The 25,942-nt window shown below is 22.9% G+C and overlaps 1 protein-coding gene across 1 annotated transcript; it reads right to left on the reverse strand.

The window, feature by feature from the left end:
* Positions 1–357: 357 nt before the first annotated feature.
* LOC128958736 (lachesin-like) lies at positions 358–24,855 on the reverse strand. The gene is made up of 11 exons (XM_054304655.1): positions 24,757–24,855; positions 6,372–6,479; positions 6,271–6,299; positions 4,700–4,844; positions 4,471–4,533; positions 3,163–3,265; positions 1,481–1,560; positions 1,321–1,404; positions 1,170–1,214; positions 517–741; positions 358–425 (listed from the first exon to the last, which is right to left on the reverse strand). Exons 1-11 carry the CDS (start codon positions 24,833–24,835, stop codon positions 358–360), a joined length of 1,029 nt encoding a protein of 342 aa, XP_054160630.1. The 5' UTR covers positions 24,836–24,855.
* Between the last annotated feature and the right edge of the window lie 1,087 nt (positions 24,856–25,942).

Consider the following 25,942-nt stretch of genomic DNA (forward strand, 5'->3'; position numbering starts at 1 on the left):
TGCATACTTTTTCGTGCATTGAATGAGAAATTCAATTATTTTATTTTAATTTAATAAAATAATGTGATTATCAAAAGCAAGTGTTTGATTGAAAGAAATGTCTGAAACTTTCCGTTTGATTCATACATACCATTCATACTCTGTATTCTCGCAGTCGACGGCTCTTTAGAGTTGGCGTTAGTGTTAGTGTTGTGAATCTCTGCCACAATTGAATGGATAGAAAAAATAAAAAAAAAGAGAAATTTTTTATTATTTGTAAGTATTAGGGGATTTTACAAACAAAATACTACTATATGTGCTCTACATATATCGTATGTATGCATAGAGAAAGTCATATATAATTTATATATATATATACTAACCGTAAAGTCTGATGGATCCCTGTGTGGATCCCAAACTATTTTTGGCATAACATCGATATGTGCCTAAAATAAGAGAAATGATAAATTTCAATAAATCTCAAAACAATTTACTCTATAGGGATAAGTAAGTAAAAATAAAATCTAAATGCTATACCAAAGTCGGAACTATCAATGTTTTTGATGGTTAACTTCATATGTACTTTATATGTCTTCTCTGAATTGGATGTCTTATACTTATCACTCGAAACAATCATATAATTATCATCTTTTGTCCAGTAATTCAATGATAGAGGAAAGGCTTCTGTATTGCAATCTAGTGTTACTTCACCTCCAATGGAGGCACCGACTAATTGATTGGGAATCCATATCATTGGCGGAACTAAATTACAAGAAAAATAAAAGTAATTTCAGACAAATTTTTATATTTATTTGTTATTTAATTTTCATTTCGATCACTTATTTTAGTGATTTTTTCTAACAAAATGTCGATTAATATAATAGAGTTTCATTTATGGCAAACATTTATCGATTAAATATTATTGGATTTTATTGTTTCAAAGATATTTGATCTCCAAAACCATTTGTTACATTGTTTATGACATAATATAAGAATTTTAAGACAAAAATTTTTAAAATAATCGGTATTTTTATGATTTTTTTCAAAATATGGTATAAATTTTCTTTCGGTTCAGCGTTTGTTTCATAAAAAAATAATTCACTGATTATTATAGTGAAACGCATTACATATAAATAATACTATAATATATAATATAAAAAAATATGATATAAGTTGTGAATTGGACTTACAATGAACTTGTAATACAATACGTCGTGAGACTGACGGCGGGACACCTGATAGTGAACAACATATACAGACATATCATATATTAATTAGAGAATGAGATAACATATTATAAGTTATAAGTATAACAAATAATGATAAATGTGTCGGACATACCGTTTTGTGCGATACATAGATATGCTCCCATATGTAGTCGACTTACTTTATAAATTGTCAACTTTTCCCCCTCTAATGTGGTCTCTGTTATATAATAGTAAAAATATTTGTAACTAAAACTAAACACAATATATAAAATATATGTCATTAACAGACAAACCATAGTCTATGCCCTGATTCTTGTTTTGTTGCCAATTGCCGTACTCTAGTGGCTGATTGTCCTCACGTCTCCACATAAGTCTTTAAATTATATTAATTTAATATTAATTTGTTTTATAATTTAATACTAACTTAATATTCCTTAATAAAAAACTTATTTTTTTAATTCAACATTTTAAAGCCTGATTTAATCTATTAAATCTAAGGTATAATAACCCATAATATAACAATTTTTACTTATTATTTAAACTATATACTGTAGATTTATAAAAAAAGAAATAATCAATAAATTAATTAATTTTTCTTAATAGTTTTAGTTTAAGATTGAATGAATCATTAAAGATTCATTAATATTTCTCATGAAACTAATCAGTGAAAGTTAATACCAGAGATAATTTGTTAAATCTCTAATTTGGCTAATATTGATCAAAAAGCATTGAACAAACAATAAGTGCCCGAAATTGCATATCTATTGGCAAATAATACTTAAATAACTTTTTTTCTTTTATTAACAAAGAAGTGATGAATCGCATGAAAAAAACTCAGACCTCTTATCGATAATACAATACACAAGAATAAAGCAAATGTTAATATATACTGTATTACAGTATATTCATTGAGATATCCAATGAATTGTAAATGTAAGACATGGCAAATGGGTCACGACATACACATTGTTGCCTTAATAATCAAATAATAATAACTATATTTGCAATCATTTTGTCAACTAACATATATATACTAAATATAGTGTATATAAAGTTAATCAGGTGTACAACTGCTTGTATACACTGTAATATAGTATTGATATAAATGACATTTTTCTAATTTCCTTATATTAATATCACTTGTTTTATATATATATAYAATTCTATCTTTATTTCTAAAAATTCAATTCATTGAGTGCTTAATTAAAATTTCTCAGAATTTATTTCAAACTATAAAAGATGTTATTTGAGATAATAAAGTCTTGTAATTATAACTGAAAATAGGTCTCTATATAAAGTTAAAAAAATTGTTATAATATATTTTGCTTATAATTAATGATTTATAAATGACTGTCTCATTAATGGGTGGCTATCTTTTCCTTCATATAAGTTAACTGTTTATGACTTTTACAAACTTTTGAAACAATAAACATCATATCATTTTAATAGTGAAAATTAAATTAAATTAAAAATATAAAGGGTTATTATATGATATAATTTATCATAAATATGAAAATTGTTTTATTATTTTGAGCACTAAATTTTTGCAAATATCTCATAAGCATTTTTAGTGCAAATTTCAATGCGTTTGGCATTACTTTTCTAATTGTATTGTATAGTCATTTACATCATATGAATACAAATATAAAATGATTTACTAACTCATAATAACATTTATCTGTACTATCATTATTAATAAACATCACTTTTTTGAAAGCAATATTAACACCAATAAACTAACATTAAGCTAAAGAAAGTGTGATAATATAAACTATAATTCATATAATTTAAATTTATTATTAATAATTTATATTAATATTTTAAAATGTTAAGACATTTAATATAAAATATGAGGTCTGAATATTTTATAAAATATTATATACAATTTAAATCTGGTGTAAAATATTTAAACAACAATATAAATATTAAATGAATTTATAAGAAATGTATGTTTAGTATGTGTGGTATGCCTTACCTGGGCTGGGGATGGCCTTTAGCTTTACATTTAAGAGTGACATTCAGGTTCTCTCTAACCATAACGTCAGTACTGGTGTCAGCATTGATAAAATCGGGCGGAACTGCCAAACCATAGACACAATTAAATTCATTATTCAAATCAATAATTATATACTATAAATATAAATATAAAAATCATATAATTATATATATTGTTTTATAATTAATGTTTTTACTTTCAAAACAAAAGTTTGCTTATATATGCATTTATATCATATTTTTGTACATTAATTTTAAGACTAATGAATATTTATAATAAAAACCAGTTAACGTCTTTTTAAAGGATTAATTACTATTAAAAAAAGGTTTGCATTAAAATTATATTATAATTTATTAAAAATGTTAATCTAATCAAATTTTATTGCATTATCTTACCGACAATTTTGTTAAATAAACAGCTGAAATACAAAGTATTAAAAACGGTGACAAACATTGAATTTAATGTATTAAATGATGTGATGATATTATTATAATATATTATTGTATGAAATGATGTGCTTTTGCAATATAATCACATTTTTTCATATTATTTCTTTTACTATATTATATTATATGCACGAAAATTGTATGCAAATATAGATATGTATGTATTAATGCAATAAGTTTATGCAAATGTATAATACAAAAAAAAATTTGTTTCATATATTATTATTGCTATGTATTTTACTTACAAATAAAATGCCATAAATTTACATATCAAAATATAAAACTTAATTTAATAATAAAATATATTTATATTAAATAAAGTTTTTCGAGTAATTTTTCAGTTTTAGTTAATAATAAATACATATATAATGATAAGTTAATAAAGTAAATATAATTGACGTTTTTGTTAATTGAGAGACTTTAATAACATAACCAAACAAACAAAAAATGTTTATATATTTCATCCCTATTTTTATCAAATATAATGATAATAATAATACAGAAATATTGTGAATATTATTTACTCTTATGTAAGCAATTTTGCATTGTCTTTGGGCACATACACTATAGATATGAGACCTAATGGCGCTTTATATTATAGACTAAAAACGTAATGATATTGTGTATAATATTGCTTATATATGAATAACATCAATAAAAATGACAATTTAATGCTTTAAGATAAAAGAAAGGCTAACACAACACACACACAATACATGGCAATCATTGCACCGAAAATAAAAGGATTGTTTAAGTCATTGTTTGGTCCCTTTTCTTCAGTAGTTAGTCAAGAGATAACTCAAATACAGAGACAACAAATTTGATGGAAATGGATGCTCACCCGTCACGTCCACGTATCCGACCTGACTCTTCATAGGCATTGTATTGATCTGACACATGTAGCCTATAATACAATTAGATTATCATTACTTGTTATTTAATATAAATGTATAACAAAGTCAAACATATAATTCATGCAAATATTTTTAATATTCAATAATTGATATCTGAATTGTTTTTGTGTGTGTATTACAAATTGATTGGGAAGTCATAATTGAAGTCAGACAGACCTCCGCGATCCGAGTCCTGAACACCCTTTATATGAAGTGTCCAAACATTGTTATCCGTTAGACTTAAACTGATTCGGTTATCGCGTGTAATCACGTGATGATGAATCGTCAGTATAGTCTTATCCTCGACCCTAAGCCAAGCCACCTGTTTTTCAATACAATTTACATTTATTTTTTATCATTATTTTATATATAATTTATTTTTATTATTTGTTATAAAAACCAATAATAAAGTAATTTTCATATAAATAATATAAATTTATATATACATAAAAATATTAAAAAATAAGCGATAAGTTGAAGTATTTGCTATAAACTTATAAAACTGTTATAAAAATATATGTATATACAGTATAGTTAACTTTTATTATTTTCTTATCATAAAAATAATACCTCATAATATAATTCAATAAAATAAATTTTGCAATGCATTCAAAAACACTATATATATCTATAATATATATGAATAATATACAGAATTTTTTCCAAACCCATAATTCTTTTAATATTATTAAGTGGTTTTGGTTTTGAGTTGTATATTAACATATCATACAGTTTTATATATGCAAAAAATGCAAAAACATTAACAAAACTGAATATTATGGACCATAATTTAGCCTCAATTTACACAATATATCAATACATTTGACATTTAATTTTGAAAAATTATCACTTTGCAAATTGTATGCATTTTACTTGTAAACCATAATTAGTGTCACTTTTTTATGATAAAGTTATAACTAAAAATAGTATAATAATAATAATAACAATACAGTATATTAAAAAAAGTCATAAAATTAGTTTCGAAAATATTCTTAAAATATGTTTTATTATTATTATTATTATTATTACTGTTCCTCTAATTTTTATTTTAAAATATTGAAGTTTATATTTATTTTCAATATTCTATACTCTTATTAATCCTTTTTCATTTCATTTATTTTTTATTATTTTTTCGTTGAAGTATTAATCATAGCCTTAAGGTTTAGACTTTAAAAATATTTTCTGAATTTTAAGATCAAATCAATACTACAATACTATACTATTTTTTTATTTTTATCTTTCAATGAGTTAGTGTATTGAAAGTAAATGAAAACAAAAGAAAAACTGCTATTTAGGCGATTCAATAATGAAAAGACATACAAAAATAGAGAAGTAATACTTAAAATAATAGAGAATATTCTCTATAATTATGAACGACAAGTGAATGAATAAATATATTGTACTAAACAAACAAAACAGTTGTGTTTAACTATAAAATAGATATAAAAACCAAAAATTACTTTCGTTTATCTCTTTGTATTTTAAATTAGAAAACATAAAACAGTGTTTATGTCGATTACTTTAGCTTATAATTCGTGAAAATTACTTTTTTTATAATTAAATGTATTTGGTTTTGTAACATATATCATAAAATCGATGTTTAAAATACACATATATATTTACATGCATTTTAAAAACTATTATGTTTTAAACATTAATATTTTAGAAAAAAATTGTAAAGGAATAATAATAATGAAATAAAAATAAACATTAATATTAAAATAAATGATACATTATATACATCATACCCTATAAGTGTCCAAATGCTTGACGACACCTGCGATGAGATAAATGATTAGTAAATAAATGAATATATAGTAAATAAATGTTTTATCTAATGATGGCATACATGGTATTTTGGCGTCCCTTCCAATAGCTGCCGTCACATTTGGCACCTGACCTACAAATTCTGGTTCTTCGGTCGGAACGGTATATCTGACGGCATCGAGGAATGTACCTATAATTGTGTGGAAAACACATCATAAATCAATTAATATTTTTTGTATTTGACATCACAAGCTATTGTGAAATGCGTTTAATTAAAAAACAATACTTTTATAGCTCAAGTACTGTAAATTATACAGTATATAAATTATATGCCGCTAACAGTTTGTATGGGAAAAACAACTAAAAAATAAACAAAAAAAATAAGGGCGAATACCATTAAAGCAATATGATTGCAAATATTTAGTGAATAACAAAATTTATTAAATTATCTTTAATTTATAATGTATTTTTGTCAATCAATACAATAAGTAAGTGTTTCGACTTTAAAGTTTACATTAATTTTATTTAATATTTGCTCTTTTTTTTATCAGTAAAGACATGAAGACTACTAACATTTCGTTAGACATTAGTGTTGATGTGATCTCTATTTGAAAGTTTCAATGAAATGATTGCAAACCCAATGGATTTCGTTATCAAATTACGAGAAAAATAAGTGAATGCACTCAACATTACAAACATTTGACTATTATCTCCTATCCATCTCTCTCTTTCATATCCCTATCCATCCCATGTCTAACTTATTTTAGTCATTTGTTTTAATACCTGTAGGAATGATAACACTTTCTAAATGATAGCCAACATATATAAATTGTATTGAAACCCAATCTATTGATCCATTGTATTGTAATCACTATACAAACATATTATACCATTACAATAGATTTGCTTACAAATAAAAGTAAGCAAATAATCCTTTAAAATATGATGAAATGTTTGCTAATTTTTGAATATAACGTAATATATATATAGAATTTAAATTTATCGGTATTTTAATGTTATGTGAGATAAGCTTTTAGTATAAATTTGTATAATATATAAATTTTGTAAAACAAATTTCAAATACAATTTCAAATGCATTTTAATGCTTAAAATATCATTTAAAATAAAATTATATATACATTATTTCTTATATAAATAATATAAAATGCAAAAATAATAACTGAATTATTAACAAACAAAATAATTCTTTTTAAATTCATTTCAACTCAATTTAAAATTGAAAATTTCATATAAAAAGGAATTAAATTTTATACAATTATAAATAGTATTAAATTACAAAATCGACTCTTATTTCAAATAAAATTTTATAACGTTATAAATTATAAGAGTATTTCGGAATTTAATGCTTTACTGATTCAGTATATAATTTTGTGGAAAAAATTATATGTATTTACAGTTTTATAATTTTTTTTGAAATTTATTTGAAATAAAACATTCAATTGATTAAAATGTTATAAATTTGTAATATATGTTTGTTTTAAATTATCTACTAATATATTAAAATAATAAAAAATATATAAAATACAATCATAAACTTTGATCGACAAAAATTGTTAGCTTCAAAACGATTAGTTTTATAAATTAGAAGACAGCTATGAATAATTTTAGTGACATTTATTTATATAAAAAACTAAAATTTACTGTTAAATAATTACTGTATTTTTAATAATAATCATGTGTTGCAAGTGTTTTGATAAAGTGATGAACCGATAAATGATGTATAAATAATCACTTAATATATAAGTTATAATATGCGTTCATTTATTATATAAATGAATCAATAAATGAATGGTTTGGATGAATGCATTTGAATTGAAAATAGTTGATTAATAGTGGTGTCGACCAAATAAATTTGAATTAATGTAAAAGTTTATTACAACCAAATGTTAGTCAGTTTTTTTTGCATACAAAGACACTGTATTGTAAAAGCAGTGATAAATTATAGCATAAACTAAATATCACACACTATATAAAAGTTAATGTTTTTAAAGTTTTCGTCTTTTTTATTGTTATTTTGCATAATATTATTATTGAACGTATTTTTAACACACAAAAAGTAGATACTATATCTATATATAAAAAATAATGAAATTAATGAAAATATATGAGTAATGAAACAATAATTTAGTGAAAGACAGATATTGTATGCTATATTCGGGTCATTACTTTTGCTAACATTTACATAGCTATCCATTGATCGCGTGTTTGTTAGCAATCACTTACTTATAAACTCATAAATTGATAATAATATGTTTGCAGTGATTATAACTTATGTTTCGACATCCGATCAAACATTTATTCTGATATACTGTTATATAGAAATACAGTACATATATAACATTATTTAATATATATTATAGACTATTGCATATATCGGGGAAACATATTTAACATTATTGACCACCAGTTCCCTTCATTTTCATCGGTTAAGTGAACCGCAAACTAATATCGCAAGCATTTCATAATTTGTTACATTAGGTCTGTCCTCTCATTTATATTTCATTCATACCATTAACCAGATTTGCTTTTAATTTCCAACGCAATCAAAGATATACTTATAATTTATGAACTTTTTTATTAATAGTAAGAAATATTTGCTTATTTGTTTGAATAACTACTAGTTTTGTTATATAACCAGTAGTGCTATATATTTTTGGAAGTGATTTTTTGTTGTTGTAAAATACAAGAAAATTTCTAAAAATTTTCAAAAAATTTCTATGACAGTTTAATACGTATTATTATTTTAATATTATTTGACAATTAAATTATTTTTTCTGCTATTTAAATAGCAATTTACACATACTGTACAGTATATTAAATTACGTATAAATTTTGTTTAACTAAACAAATTTTTATATGAAATATAAATAAAATAAATAATGAGAATTAAAATAAAATGTTTACAGATTAAATTATTATGATTATTAATTATTTAGATAATTTAATATTAAATATTTATTTAGATGAAAAAATTTATTAAATTATAATCTCTATTGTCATTCACTGAATGAAAAAACTAATGATTTGCAGCATTAGAAATGAATAAAAAAGTTTTTTTTATTTGAGTTATCATTTTTATATTAAAACAAAACTTTGTATTTTTATTATAATTTGTTATTTTTAGAGCACATATTTCATATTACATATGCTATTAATCCTTATTATTTGTTATTTCCATTATTTTGCTAATAATTTATATATTCAACTGAAAACAACTATTTCTTTTGAGATCGCATTTCATTTATCGCTCAGAGCAGCGCTCAGTTGTCTTTCATTCAAATGTTTTATTAAAGTTTTATTTTATGCGTTCATTTGAATTATGTTTTTTTGGTTTATTTTTATTAAAAAAAACATACAACTCTTAGTTTAAAACAAATATTATATATATATTATAATATTGATATTTGCATAAAGAATTATAGATTTTATAGATATATATATAAATATTTTGCATAAATTTTTTTTGGTAACATAAAAATAAGTAATTGAAATTTAATTATAAGATCAATAGAGAAAAAATCAATGTTATTGTTTGACTTTGAAATGCTTTTAAAATTTAGTTAATAGTATTATACAATAATAATGGATATAATGGGCGCACAATTTCTTGACATCTGTTTCTTTGCTTTTATATATATTTCCATCACTTTCTGAGACATACTTAACATTTAATGCATTTCTGTACTCTGTTTATACCTTTGAGTTTATGATATCAATAATATTAATATATACTACAGTATATGTTTGTAATATAAACTACTAATATATTATTTTAACATATCCTTTAACTGTATAATACTATATTATTGATTTTGTTTAAAATTTACTTAGTTTTTCATAATACTGTAAACAATGTTTATAATTATCTATAAAATTTAAGGCACTTCTAATTATATATAAAGTTTATACTGATTTGTAATCAATAAATGCAATTAATGATTATAAACTAAAGAAATAAAAGCTTTATTATAGTAAAGTAAGTAAACAACAGTAATGAGCTTAACTATAATATTAATTAATTTATTTTAATAAATAATAACAATTATCTAAAAATTTAATTTAAATTAAAAGATATATACAATATGTAATATGTAATATGGTACAAACAATAATAATATAATATTTAAATATAAAATGTGATTTTTGCATCTTTAATCAAATATTAATAAAAATTACTTTAAAAATAATATAATTAATTTGATAAAAATTATATTAAGCTGTTTAATGTATACTTTTATAAGTCATTTTTAAAAATCGTATAATAATATTAATAAAATTATTTAAAGTTATATATCTTTAAAATATAACTTTAATAAAAAATATAAAAACATTAAATTTTATTATATAATGAGAATAAAAAATAAAAGATGTAAATTTGTTATTTTAAAACAAACTTTATGATTGACATAAAATAAATAAAAATTTAATTAGACTTATAAAAAATGTTTTGAACCAAGTTTTTGAGTTTTTATTATGAAGTTTAATAATAAATAACTCTTCATATAATAGATTAAACTAATGTTGAAGAATATACTTTTTTCTTTTATAAACACTTGTCTATAATAATAATAATAATAATAATAATAATAATAATAATAATAATAATAATGTGTTAAGTTATTTGAATTTAGGCTTAACTTATTTTTTTTTTGTTAAAACACACCTAAAAAATTATTATTAAGAAACACAATAAATTTGTAAGTTATAAATGGGAGAGGCGTTAAATTCATTGATAAGCAAACCATTATATATTATTAAAGTGTAATCATATAGATTTATATACATCATCTATAAAATAATCATTGATATTAATTAAGGAAAATGATTAATTCATTTCAAGTATCAATTTAATTTAACTCTCTCTCTCTCTCTCTCTCTCTCTCTCTCTCTCTCTCTCTCTCTCTCTCTCTCTCTCTAAGTTTGTTTATTCATTAATATTTTTATGGGTTTTATTAATTAAATTGAATTTTAAAAGATTCATTTCATGAAATCAAATAAAGATAATTTAAAATATTTTGTCAATATTTTGTCAAATCTATTGTCAAGCTAAACTCATTTATTTGAATGCTACAGAGAGAGAGAGAGAGAGAGAGAGAGAGAGAGAGATAGAGAGAGAGAAAGAGAGAATATAATAAAAAATTGATTGAATTTTAGAGATTTAAAACACAAAATAGTTTGGAAAATACTGTATATGTGTGAAGAAAATAATAAAATCAATTGCTTTGACTTTAAAATGCTGTCAAATATTATAAAACAAAAAATCACGCAAAGTAACGATTTAGGGCTAAAAAGGCTAATATATTAAATTTTGAGTATAAAATAAACAATATATATATATATATATATATATATATATATATATATATATATATATATATATATATATATATATATATACCTGTATAAATATACTGTATAAAGACAAAAAATATTGTTTATGGCATATCAGTCAATAAAAAAAGTTATAAAAATAAAGACAAATGACATTTATTTTAAAATGCATTTTCTTAATACTCTCTCTCTCTCTCTCTCTCTCTCTCTCTCTCTCTCTCTCTCTTCAGCATCACATCAATAGTATTGCATATACTGTGGTCTTCATATCTCACAGATTGTAGTCATAGACATTACTGTATATATTGAATAAACTTTATATGAGATATATATATATATATATTGATATTTGGTAATATATGTGAAAATGTGATAAAATTGAATGTGAAATATAGTGAACGCATTTACAATAGCCTGTAATAGCTTTTGAGACCAAAAAGACAGTTCACTCAGTAATGCGAGACTTCCTTTGAGGCCATCGTTTTCATTTAGTGTTCGAGCACTGGTAGTAGCCATGGTTTATATGCCCTTATTTCGTGTGTCAGTTTGTGTGTGTGTGTGTGTGTGTGTGTGTGTGTGTGTGTGTCATAACTACCAGTACTGAGAACAAGAAAAAAAGAAATGTTGTTTTTCTTTTATATATCATATCATTATTATTATATATTTGGTTACTCCGGATATAAGCGATCGTCTTATTCACATTCAATATCATTACCAGACTATTGATGTTTAAATATAACACACATTGTATTTGAAACCATAAGTCAAATGTTATTTTATTTATATGTCTTTTTACATAAATGTTTGCATGAATTGATGCTAACATTTCAATTAGACATTTATTTAGACTATACTAACATTTTTAATCATTCATATGTCTGCCTTTTTACATTTTATCTATTTATTAAATCTCCTAAAAAACGTATAATTATGTATTATTATTATTTCTGATATTTTTTATAGTAATTAACTAGGCTTTTAATTTAAAACATAACAAATTTAAACAATTATTTTAAATGTTTGCATTAGCATTGATGGCGTTTAATTTAATTTGACATCAGAGATATATCTTATGCAGGGTTAAGCAAGGTTTTGGATTTTAGGGGGGGTAGACCGGGGTAAAATTTACAAAATTCTCAAAAAATCTTGGGGGGGGTATTGGGTGGGGTAAGATTTTTATTGCATTTTTAAACGGCAATTTTTTCAAAAATCCAAAATCAAGGGGGGGGTCTAGAGAAAATTCCCTAAAAATTCCTTAAGTTCCCGAATATTCCCATGTAAATTCAATAAAATTCCCACAAGTTCCCGTATAAATTCCCGGGAAAATAGGTAAAATTTCCAAAAATATAAAAAAAACTAAAAACTTAAAAATTAACAAAAATTTAAATTTTAACAAAAAATAAATATTTTTAAAAAAATTTTTTTTAAATTAATAAAAACTATATACTATAACTTATATAACTAATAAAAAAATAAAATAATGTATTTAAGATTTAAAAATAGTTGATAAAAGCATTAATGATACACTATGAGTTATTTTTAGTATTTTAATAATTTTTAACTTTTAACATAATTAATTTTTTAAACAATACTTAATGTTTATAGTTTGTTATATATTTTTATTTTTATACAAATACTGACTGAATACTACTTATTTAACTCAAATTTCGTTAAAGTTTAATTATATTAAGTACAAAATTGAAAATATTTTTAAATTTTTTATTTAAAATTTAAAAATTATTAATAAAAACATAAGTATTTATTGTTTTATTAACTTCTTAAACTTATATTTAAATTGTAATATGATTACTCTTTTCAACAAATAGGTAATTTTTAATTTTTTAGTTTATTTTAATTAAAATAATGTTATTTTTTGATGACTTTTAACGTTATTTTAACTATTTTTAATCAATAATTAGATTTTTATAAATATTAAAAACATAAAAACACTTACTAAAATAGTATCAACTAAAATTAAAATTTTTATAAATTTCAAAAAAATTTTCGGCGCCTTCGGCGCCGAAATTTTAGGGGGGGGTCATTTCTCCTCGTTTTTAAGCGACAATTTTTTCAATTTGGTCAAAAAGTCTGGGGGGTAAAATCCCAATTTCTCGATCTTAGGGGGGGGTATTTTGGCCTTACCCCCCCCCCCCCCCTTACTTAACCCTGATCTTATGATATTTAAGATAATTGTATTTAAGTCACAATATAATTCATTGTACAGTATATTTCACACTAAAATCAAGTATACTATCTCAATATAAGAGATATTTTTGATTTACATAATAAAAATAACAATAGTTTTAGAAATACAACTAAATTTAATTAAAGACTTAATATTTTTGTATTAATAAAAATAATGAAACGATTATTGTTTTTTAAATTGAAAGTTTGTTCAAATTTGTAATAAATTATTTGATGAATTATTTGATAATAATATTTTGTCAAAAAAGCTATAGTAAATAACTTTTTTTATATACACTAAATATAACAATTTAGTATAATTTTTCAATAATAAATAGATAGTATATAAGATATATAATAATATTATATTTATATTTTATAATATTATAAACTAAAATATGTAAATTATAAACTGTTTTAAGCTATCTTTTTTTTTGTAGACGTTCACATTCATTACGTCAAAACACATTTAAGCAAAATTCATTTCAACTATTATATCTCATTATCATTTAAATTGAATTAATATAATTAATCTTATTAATAAAAACTGTTCACAATATATCACAAATAAAACAATATATATATATATATATATATATATATATATATATATATATATATATATATATATATATATATATATATATATGTAAATAATTTTTATTTTGTTTTTTACAATCATTTGATGCATAGTTTGTGCATTTATTACTTTATTGCTTATTTAATTAAGTACAAACATAGTGAAAATATTGTCTATTATTTTTTTTTGTATAAAAATAGACTGGAAATATATATTTTTATTAATATTCTTATAATTTAATAATTATTAAAAAAAACAATAGTAAAAATAAATTTTTTTGCAAACTTTGAATTTTGCTGAAATGAGATTTGCAATAACAAACCAATGAGTTTTTTATGAGCTAATGTATAGTACTGTAAATCTATTCTACCGTATTATTTTGATTGATAAATTAATGATTTTATTTGATAAACCAAAATAAAAAAAGTAGTCATACATATAGTGGTCAAACACACATTAATCACTAAATTATATATATATATATATTTCATTATATACCGTAAAGTATTTGAGTTTTGGATATAATGTTTGCACTAAATTTATTACTAATTTTAATCAGTTTATAAAATGCGGGCCAGTTATTGATGTTTCTTATAATTTTTCGCTATATAAAGTTATATATATTGAAATGTATTTTTATAATATCTATCTTTAACTATATATATATATATATATATATATATATATATATATAATTTATATATAACTAAAAATATTTAATAAACGTAAGTAATAAAAAAATTTTGATAAAAAAGAGCAGTTCATAAAATTTGTTAAATACCGTTGTATATCAATCTTCACAATTTATTTTTGCTTTATTATTTTTATTATAATATTTATAATTTAAGTGCATATAATACAATAGTATTAATAATATCAGCAAATATAAGGGCGATTGACTCGCCTCTAGTATTTAGTGGTGGTATTTGTGAACAATACTAAATGTAAGTACAGTATTATATAAAATAAGGTATATTATTATATCAAATATTATACAACAATACCATTGGTATAAGTAATGCGGCATTTTTGGCGATAAGTCGTGTGTTTGAAATAAATTTTGCCTTTTGGTCGACACTTATTTGCACTTAAATATTGAATGCCTTTTCTTTCTATATATAATATATATATAAATATAATAAAAGAATAACTCATATATTGAGTAATAGTCGGAAAAAGAGACGGAAATTCTTGTAATAATTGATTTCAAACGACAAATAGAAAATATATTATATATTATATAATTTATATACTATTACTTATCAATATATATAAAACAGAGTTCATATATCTGTACTAAATCACTAAATTATATGCTTTTAAAAACATATTAATCATTAATATAATAAAATTCAATTATCAATAATTTTATTTTTATTTGCAACATAGAGTATTTGTCAATAATTAATTTAATATGAGCTATAGTTTGCTAAAAACCAATGAAATCTACCTGGACAATTCATCAATTGAAATATGTCATTGATTGAAATTTTAAAAATAACTTCAATAATAGAGAATATCAATTCAAAAATTACTACAAATTCAATAGAAAAATATAATTTTAATTTGTGGTCTTTAAAGTATTGATATAAATTGTTACTTTTATTATTAATATTATAAAGTGTGAGATATTTGTCTTTTTTAAATAATAACTTAAAGTAAAGATAATTAAACATTTCGTCTCTTATTTAGTTTACATTGAGTTTGTCTCTAATTCATTGATTGTCGGATAAAATTAACACATCTAAGTGAAAGACATTTTTTTAGATACAAAATGAGACTTTATATTTAATTTAAGTGATTTTTTTGTGCCAACAGTAAGAAAATGTTAATTATTTTCCTAACGATATTCAAGCATAAAAAATACAGAGACATAGAAACAATATATTTTATATGCAATTTGTTATAAATAAAATACATTATATGTTTGTTTATACTGTACATATAATATAATTAGTTTTGAGATTTTTAATTAATTTTTTTATTGTATTGTTGAGTAAATCATTCATTTATAGTTCAAATATTAACTTTATTAAGTTTTTTGGAGTTTAATTAAATGGAAGTTTTAAATAGCATAGATATATACAATATAAAAATTACATAGTAATAGATGTATATCAATCTAACAAAAAATGTTATACCATTTATATGATAGTTTATATAAACGGAAAGTCAATCAATTCAATTGATGACATCCCGTATTGATATGAAAACATTAATTGAATTTGTATTAAGAGATGAAAAATTGAATTTTTGATCAATAAATCAGTTTCGGTTCACATTAAATCCATAGAGTGATTGTGTACTGAATTAAAGTTATAGAAAGAGAAATAGAGAAATAGCTATATTATATATATATATATATGTGTGTGTGTGTGTGAGAGAGAGAGAGAGAGAGAGAGAGAGAGAGAGAGAGAGAGAGAGAGAGAGAGAGAGAGAGAGAGAGAGAGAGAGAGAGAGAGAGAGAGATTTTCAGATACCATGAATTGAAGTGAAAGATAAACTCCAGCATAACTCTACTCTCTAAATACTACTACAACTACTGTACCACTACTACTACCACTACTATCAGTGCTGTTTTATTATGAGTACAGTTAGAGAGTATAGTATATTAAGAAGTGAAGCGGATAGTAGTGGTTGCGATGAGGCAAACGTGTCGACACCAGTGTTACGTATAGACTGTTATATAATTCAATTAAATGGTTTGATTTGGAAGAGGAATGACCAAAAAGGACAGTAAGAGATGACTGAAATTATTAGTTGTCGACCAAAACGATTCATTAAAATCGAGAGAAAAACTATCAGTCAGTTGACACCAAATAAAACAATAATAGCTAATGACTAATGTTATCAAATAGACTCCACTATTGTGTGACACTATTTGTTACTAATGTATTAGTTATGAACTTTTATTAGTGTAAACTCAGCTCAACTGTAAATATTATATACTTTCAAACACACAGTAACTGTCGTTTCATTTTCAAAAGCTATTTATTAATGTAAATGATAAGTAAACCATTAAATATTGTGTATATATACCACTATAACATCAATAATAATAGTACTGATGCTATTAAAGTACCGGAGCATCACTTGATAATCACTACAGAGAGTTAGTGAGAGAAAGAAAGAAAGAGAGAGAAGTATAACTACAACACCACTACAAAGTGAATCAGTTTTGTAGACTAAACTATTGCTATCACAGTGTAGTGGCTTTTAATCAAATACCTTAACAATACATGAGAAACACCCTACAATTTAGGAGCACATACCAGTGCAATACGTTATTACATTACTATAGTTTTATATGAAACATACATTTATACAAACTTATTTAACTACTAGTAAATCCTTTTGTCAATGACACCCAACTTTACACATGGTTTACATAATATCATTATTTATCTAATAGTAATCAACATTATAACTATAAATAAGTACATATATTGCATATATTTTAATATTATATAAGATCGTTGTTAATAATATTAATTTAAATACAATTAAAATAGTAATAACTTAGTGAACAGTAATTGTTTATAAAGGAAATTGTATATCGCTTATCATAATTCAGACATGACATCCCAATTGAGATACCATTACTTTGGGAGCTATAGAGTGAAAATTATTGTTAAAAAATAAGTCAAATATGATGTGTAATGAATTGTATAGCAGCTAAGCGTTAAGTGTCGTTAATATGATGATCAAACTCAGCTAATTTGCCTCAATTGTACTGAAACTGCAGATATTAATTAAATTAGATTTTTTAAATGAAATTTGTTAGTTTAGTCTATAGATAATATAGAAAAATTAATTTTGATTATAATTTATATTCATTTTAATATAAATAACTAAAACTCCAGAATTGAATTATTTTTATTTGATCAGTCCTTTTCAGATGACTGTTCATTTACAACCCAGTGCTCACACACTCACATACAATGACTACAATATAGACATCAAAAATAGTTTTATGTCTTTAGTAGTGATTTCATTTAATATGATTCAGATTTAATTAAAAAAGCGAATATTGTTTATAATAATTGAAAGGACCATCAAATATGTCTAATAAATATGCATTTATTGCAAGTGAGTGAGTGAGTGAGTGAGTGAGTGAGTGAGTGAGTGAGCGAGTGAGTGACAGATAGTTTACTGTATGTTTAAGCCGATGCCATACATTATTGTAGACCTTTCTCTCTGTACGGTTATGTGACTAATGCATCGTTAGATTTGTTTCCTTCCTTTTCGGTGCCCAAACTAAAAGAGTCGCCGAAACGATGGAAATTTAAGGGCAAAAACGCGACTCGACTATGATTTTGGCGATAAACACAATAAATAGAGAAATGCATGAGATTTTCATAGGGAATGACACATAAGGAAAGGAATCTCATTAGTGTCAGAGCCAGAGATCAATAGTCCAATGGATTGGCAAACACACTGATACTCCAATATAGCTATAGATATACTATTTTCTAAATGTTTTCAAGTTTTTCCAATTGTATATAGCATTTGAATACAATTTTTATGACCAAATTTATTGGAAGTCAACTAATGATAACTCATTATTGAGTATTGAAATGTTTATATAATTTATCAGTTTATATATTTTTATTATCTTATATATTGCATTTCTAAATGCATTTTTTATTTATTAATGTGTGGTTCAATCTGCACACAGTACAATGTGTTAAAAAATAAAATACTGTTGTAATAATGCAACAAATTTACTACTTGTATGATAAAAGAAAAATTAAAAATAATAAATACAAATAAATCTTGAAATGTATTTTTAAGAATAAGCCATACAATGAATATAAATATAATAAAAAAAGAAAATTTTTCTTATATTTGGATATATATTTACAGTAATTTTATTTAATAGTGTGTGTGTGTGTGTGTGTGTGTGAGAGAGAGAGAGAGAGAGAGAGAGAGAGAGAGAGAGGTCGCGATTGGCCTCAAAATAAATAGACTGCCATTTGACGGATCATTTGAAGAAACGCTTTCACACAATGGATGCAAAAAATTAATGAAATTTTTCTCTTAAAGAATGAAAGATAAAGAATGAGAAAATCGTTTTTGAATACAAAAACTAAAAATGAAATAAAATTAAACGAAACGACAAAATGTATGAATAAAATGAATAGTTTTTATACTGTTTTTCAATTTTCTTTCATTCATTTATAAAAACTTATACTGTATTTAAAGTCTATATAATTGTAATATTAATATTATTTTTATTCAGCAAATATAATCTTTTCTGCAAATAAATAATCAAATTAATTATTTGAAATAAAATACGATAACATAGTTGTAGATAAACCAAATGATGTATATATTTTATATAATTTTTTAGATTTTAGTTTAGTTTAAATTTTTTTTGTTGATGTAAAAACAGTTACAGTTTGCAATCAATAATAGGATTAAACAAATATCATATTTCTATGAAATATATATTTATAAAAAGTATAAAATAAAATTGCTTTACAAATAATATAACTAAATGTAGTGAAACTAAATTGTAATGAAAAATAAATTTTAATCATTTTCATGGCATCCCTAACCCATATTAACCAATATATGACATGAATTTAATGGTCATCACTTAACTTCCTTCACTGGAAACGATATTTTTTGTGAGAAAATAGTATATGTTATATATATATGTTTTGTATCCATAATCGCATCGATTTGTAATTATATAATAAAATTGATGGCATATTTCTATCGGCAAACGGTTTAAATACAACTAAAGCATAGGCTTTGCCATCACTTAAATAATAGTCGTTAAACTAAATCTTTTGGTGAGTCATAGACTACGAGTCATCGCCAGTAAGTGTGTGAACAATATATATATATATATATATATATATTATAAACCATATATATATATATATATGTAATCATCCCAAGCAGTGGTCTGTGATCCCAATCCTCATCTCCATTGGGTTTGAAAACATCGATTCATTTATAATAATATCTAATAATATTGTGCAAAACCCAACTAAATGTTTGATTAACAATATTACAAGACATTAATGAAGTGAATAGCATTTACACAGATATTGTTTTTATTAATAAATAGAAATAATATTGAAAATAATTTATGTGCAGTATTTTAAATTTACATTTAAATCGTTTATTTAAAAAAAAACTTTTTATTTAATATTAGATCAGATATGACTTACTGACTGTAAAACGCATTGTTATGTAAAATATGTGTTAAATAGACTCAACACATGAAATAGTATTTTAAATTTACTTAAATATCTATTTATTAATCTAACAGAAGAGCTAAGGAATGAGTGGGTGAGTGGGTGGGTGTTTGTGGAGAGAAAGAGAGAAATGCAATAATTTTTTTTATAAAAGCTGTCAATAATATGAATATTCCTTATAACATACAATAATGTAAAACCCTTTACCACTCAAACACTTTGGCCAACACTTTAAATACTTGAAGCGTTTGAAAAATTCAATTTTGATATCTATTATATTGATTGTCAATAAAGTAACAAAAAAAAATGTTTGCAAATATGTGAATAGTTTGCATTGAATATAAACTCAAATACTATTGAATAAATTAAAAACCAAACTTTTATTTTTTATGAAATAGTTTAATAATACTAAAATGTAATGATCTGTTTTTGGCAATTTTAAGACTATAGATGACGTATCGTTAATATAATATATTTTGCACTTATTGTCGGCACTATTGTGCAAAGGGTTGGTCACATAATATGTGTGGTTCAACTAATATATGTTGAGTGGGACCAGTATTTTGGTTTAACCATCAGTTTCTCTCTGAGCTTACAATCAATAATTGCATTTGACGTTAAAGACAAATGTTTTCTCTGTATTTTTGCAAAAATGAGTTTCGATTAGTTTTACTTACAATCTCTCTCTCTCTCTCTCTCTCTCTCTCTCTCTCTCTCTCTCTCTCTCTCTCTCTCTCTCTCTCTCTCTCTCTCTCTCTCTCTCTCTCTCTCTCTCTCTCTCTCTCTCTCTCTGTCTTTATATATTGTTTATATAATATGTTAATATCACATAAATTTATAATACTTTAATACCAAAGTTTTTTATTTAATTCAAATTTTTGTATGTTGTCTAATAAATCAAACTTTTGTCGTATAATACAATCAAATTATTTAAAACTCGAGTGACAAATACAGTGAATGTCTAATACATGAGATATACATCTTTTATTAAATTATAGACAAGCCTTATATCAATATATAGATTCTTAATATAAGTAATATGTTTTATGATATAAACTCAATTTTTCTCCATTGAATTTTTTTTGTTAAAACTTGCTGTCTATTAAACAAAGATTTAAATCCTATGTCACTAAATGTGAAATTGACATAAATCTACAATTTTAAAATAATATAATATACACTTTAACCCTATTTCCAATATGTTTACTAAGATAGTACACGTTTTAAAGAAAATTCAATAAATATTGAATTGAATTTTGTATATGAATTGAGACTTATTTTTGGCACAAAACAAATGCCATTGAATTGAATCAAATAATAAATATTTTGATTTTTAAACAATTGATACAAAACGCTGACATTTGTTGAAGAATAAGATATTATTGAAATAATTTTGTCAACATTTGTGTCTTATTTTTAGACATAAAAACAAAAATAGCAAACTTTATTTGATATTTAAAAGTAATACTCAATTTCATACTTTTTATATTATAGCAATTTTATGTCAAAGCATACTACTGTAACTGTTTTACTATAATTATTTATTGATAAAAAAATTATAATTATTTATATGCATTTTTAAACTCATGACATAAAATTTTAATAAATTACCTAAAAATTAGAGATAAGATTTTGGTTGTTGTTTTGTAATTTACAAAACAGTTTAAAAACATTTATTAATAAAATAGCGGTTTTTAATAATAAAAATGTTTTACAATAGTTACTAACTATTAATATTTAAAAAAAAAAAATCTTGTTATAAACATATCTTTACTAAACTTAATATTGATTTAATGATAAAAATTATTATTATTATTATTACAACAACAACAATGCCACTAATATTTAAACTATAGCTTTATTATAATATATAGACTAAACTTAGTTTATCATTGAATGAAACTTTTTTTAGTGAACCGTCCCATAAATAATTCATAAATCAATTGTGTTTCACATATTCTGCCTTTTGTTTGCTTTTTGAGTTCATTTTTCAAAAATTTAAAAAACATAAAAGACATGTCATTTGTGTTGACATTTTTAGTCTTTAAATATTATCATTTTATTAAACAGCAAAGCATTTTATTTATGAAATAAACATTTTTGAAGTCATTTATTTTAGTAATTTACGTCTACAACTTCACTACAATATTTGAAAATTTTTAAATTTTATGAATATTTTTTATATCTTTATTGTTATTTGTATATTTAAATAGATAGTTTATCATTATATAAATATAAAATATAAAAAAAGTGTTTAAATATTAATTATTAAACAAATATTTATTAGACTTAATATATTAATGTATAAAATAGTAATGAAAGTAATAAAATGTATGTTTGGTTATATATTATACAATTAGTATTACTAATAAAATAAATACATAAATAAACTTTTCTTATAATAAAATTTTGATTAAAAAATTATTTATAGATCTAGAATTAAACTTTAATATTAAATCCATAAAAACAAGTTTATATACTAAAAAACATAAATAACTTAAGTTTCATATATTGTTTGGTATATATCGTTCCTATCATTAAATGTAAATTTAAGATTTACTTTATAATATATATTTATATTTTTAAAAAGTCAATGTAAGCAATTTTTACAGTTAAATATTATTTATAACATAACAAATTCATGAGCCATAATATAATTGATTAAATGACAGTCGTATCGGGAAATGTTATAAAATTTTTTGGCTGTACTTCGAGTAATATATAAAAAATATTGTTTATAATTAAAACATTACTTAAAAAATATTTGTTCGAAAATAATAATAATATAACATTGAAATTATAGTGTATGAAAATAATACTTTTAAATAAATAACCTGCGATCAATTTACCAAAAATATACTAATATATCGTATTTTACTTAATGTTGAAAACTATATCATACTTTTTTCGTAGAGTAATGTTTTCATATTATATTAATGATAGGTTATATATTTTTTTATTAATCCTATCTATTAATAGTTGTTAAACAATGCGATAATATTATTTATAAAGACACATTACAGTATAATATAAGCTATTTATATAATCATTAAATTGAGTCACACATTGCTATATCTCTTTAACAATAATGTTATGAATTGTATTGTCGATCAAATGAAATCATTTATCATATTTTGTGTTTAGCAGATAATCGTCAAAAATAGTTTATTAGATAGCAATCTATGAAAATGACTATCTCTCTCTCTCTCTCTCTCACTCACTCACTCACTCACTCACTCACTCACTCACTCACTCACTCACTCATTGAGTATTTTTCTGGTATTTTATGTAAAAAGAGTTTGTTTGCTATTTAGTTGTTTGCAATACTTTGTTAGCAAAGATCTATTTGTGAAACTAATACAACAAAATAAGTGACATTTATATAAACACAAACAAAAACTACTATGCATTGACTGACTGATAGTCAATTGCCTAATATATTAATATAGCTAATTAAATGACAGCAATAATGCTAATAATTAATTTTGGTCACAATCGCCACTACAATTACAATTTGCTTAATGATACAAAAATTGCTTAATTGACTCATTAAGTAAATCACATTTTATATTATTGCAATGACACTAAATTATTATACAGTTTTAGACGATAAGGTATATACATAATGGACATAAAGAGAGTGAATAAATTAAATTTACTAAATTTAGCAATGTCACTTAAAGTAAATTACTGTTTTCTCAATCATACTACTGTACTATTGATACTAACATATAGTAATAGTAGTAGTAGTAGTAGTAGTAGTAGTAGTAGTAATAATAATAATAATAATAATATAAAGACAAAATTATTAAAATTTATATAAAGTACATCTTTAATATTATAGATAGTTTATTGTCCAATATATACTCTGATTGTATTAAATGTAAGTCATTTATATTACATATAGTAATAATAAGTACTTTAAATTTATAAAAATTTTATCCACTTATCTAAAATAGTATTATAAAATATATTATAATAAATGTATAGACATTTTTTATTTGTAAAAATTTATAGATATAAAGCAAAATGTAATATTATAGACATAGTGTACACGTGAGAATTGAAACCAATATAAAAATACGATATAATCTGATAGTAATAACTATATGGCTATAATAAAAATTATTGATACATACCATCGTCTCCCTGTCCGCTGTCTATTAATCTGATGGACACAAATGTGATAATAATGGTAATGATAAAAGTTTTCATCATATTATAAATAACTGGTAGTAGATTTTTTAGGATTTATATTCAATCGATGCAATCAATCAATCAAATAAAAACTTGTATCATCAAAATACATTAAAAAATGAGAAAACTTTATTTTTTGTTTTATTTTTTAAACAAAAATTTATGTTTTTATTTCCACATTATTTATTATCAAATAAAAATTCAGTTTCTTAAACATCAGCTGCAAAAGTCAAATATCAATATTTATTTTTTGATAAGTTTTTATTGAAAATAAATTTTTCTCTTTTGTCGGATAAAACAAATGCAATATTTAAGAGATTTAAAATAAAGTCTAATATTTCATAAAAACATAGTTTTTTATGTGACAAATGACATAAAACTTATATAATAATTGAACAGTGATTTTGAATGAATGATTCAAAAAAATGTGGGACAAGTAGTTTAATAGTGGAGGAGAAGCCAGTGATACATGAAGTGAACAACTCATATAATGATAGTTAAGTCAGTAGTGAAACTCTTTTTTAATCGATGGTGTAGTGTCGATGGTGTGACTGATGTATCAGCAGTGGAACCGACTGTTTCCAAGAGCGCCACTCAAAAGCAGATTCAGTGAATCATTCACAGTGTATGCCTTTCCTCTCACAGTATGTATGCCTTTATATACCGTTTCCCAAACACAAACATGTTTTGCGCAGAGAAAGAGCACCGCATGAATTGTACTGTTTTTAAGCTTACATTTAGATAGACCTGAAAAATATACAGTTATGTCATTCAGGGAATATACCATTCCCTGTCTATCGACATAACTTATCAGTGCTTTTAAAAAGTAAATTCTTCAATCATTTAATTATAGTTTCATTTATTGTACAAACATCACAACGGATGACATTCAAAGTCGTGTCTCATATGCAAAGCTGCGGATTGTCGTCTCAAAAGCAATCAGTTTAGCTAACAGTTCCTCCAATTGCCAGATAAGTCCCTCTCAGGCGAGTCACGGCTGGTGTGCCGGTGACTCATTCAATGCAATGTTAGTATGACTGTGTCCGACACCAGCAATAAAATCAATTGATTTAAATAAATTCATTGACTATTTTTCATAACATTATATAAATATATTTTTATATGAAA

The sequence above is a fragment of the Oppia nitens genome, unplaced genomic scaffold (assembly GCF_028296485.1).
Source record: "Oppia nitens isolate AA-2021 unplaced genomic scaffold, nextdenovo-longstitch-racon4-pilon3 scaffold3_pilon_pilon_pilon, whole genome shotgun sequence".
Taxonomy (NCBI): Eukaryota; Metazoa; Arthropoda; class Arachnida; order Sarcoptiformes; family Oppiidae; genus Oppia; species Oppia nitens.

Coding starts and splice junctions, on each gene's coding strand:
- LOC128958736 (XM_054304655.1), bottom strand. CDS start 24,835: ATGATGAAAACTTTTATCATTACCATTATTATCACATTTGTGTCCATC. Junction 6,300..6,371: donor AAGGGACGCCAAAATACCAT/GTATGCCATCAT, acceptor ATCTCATCGCAG/GTGTCGTCAAGCATTTGGAC. Junction 742..1,169: donor TATTGTATTACAAGTTCATT/GTAAGTCCAATT, acceptor CTTGTAATTTAG/TTCCGCCAATGATATGGATT.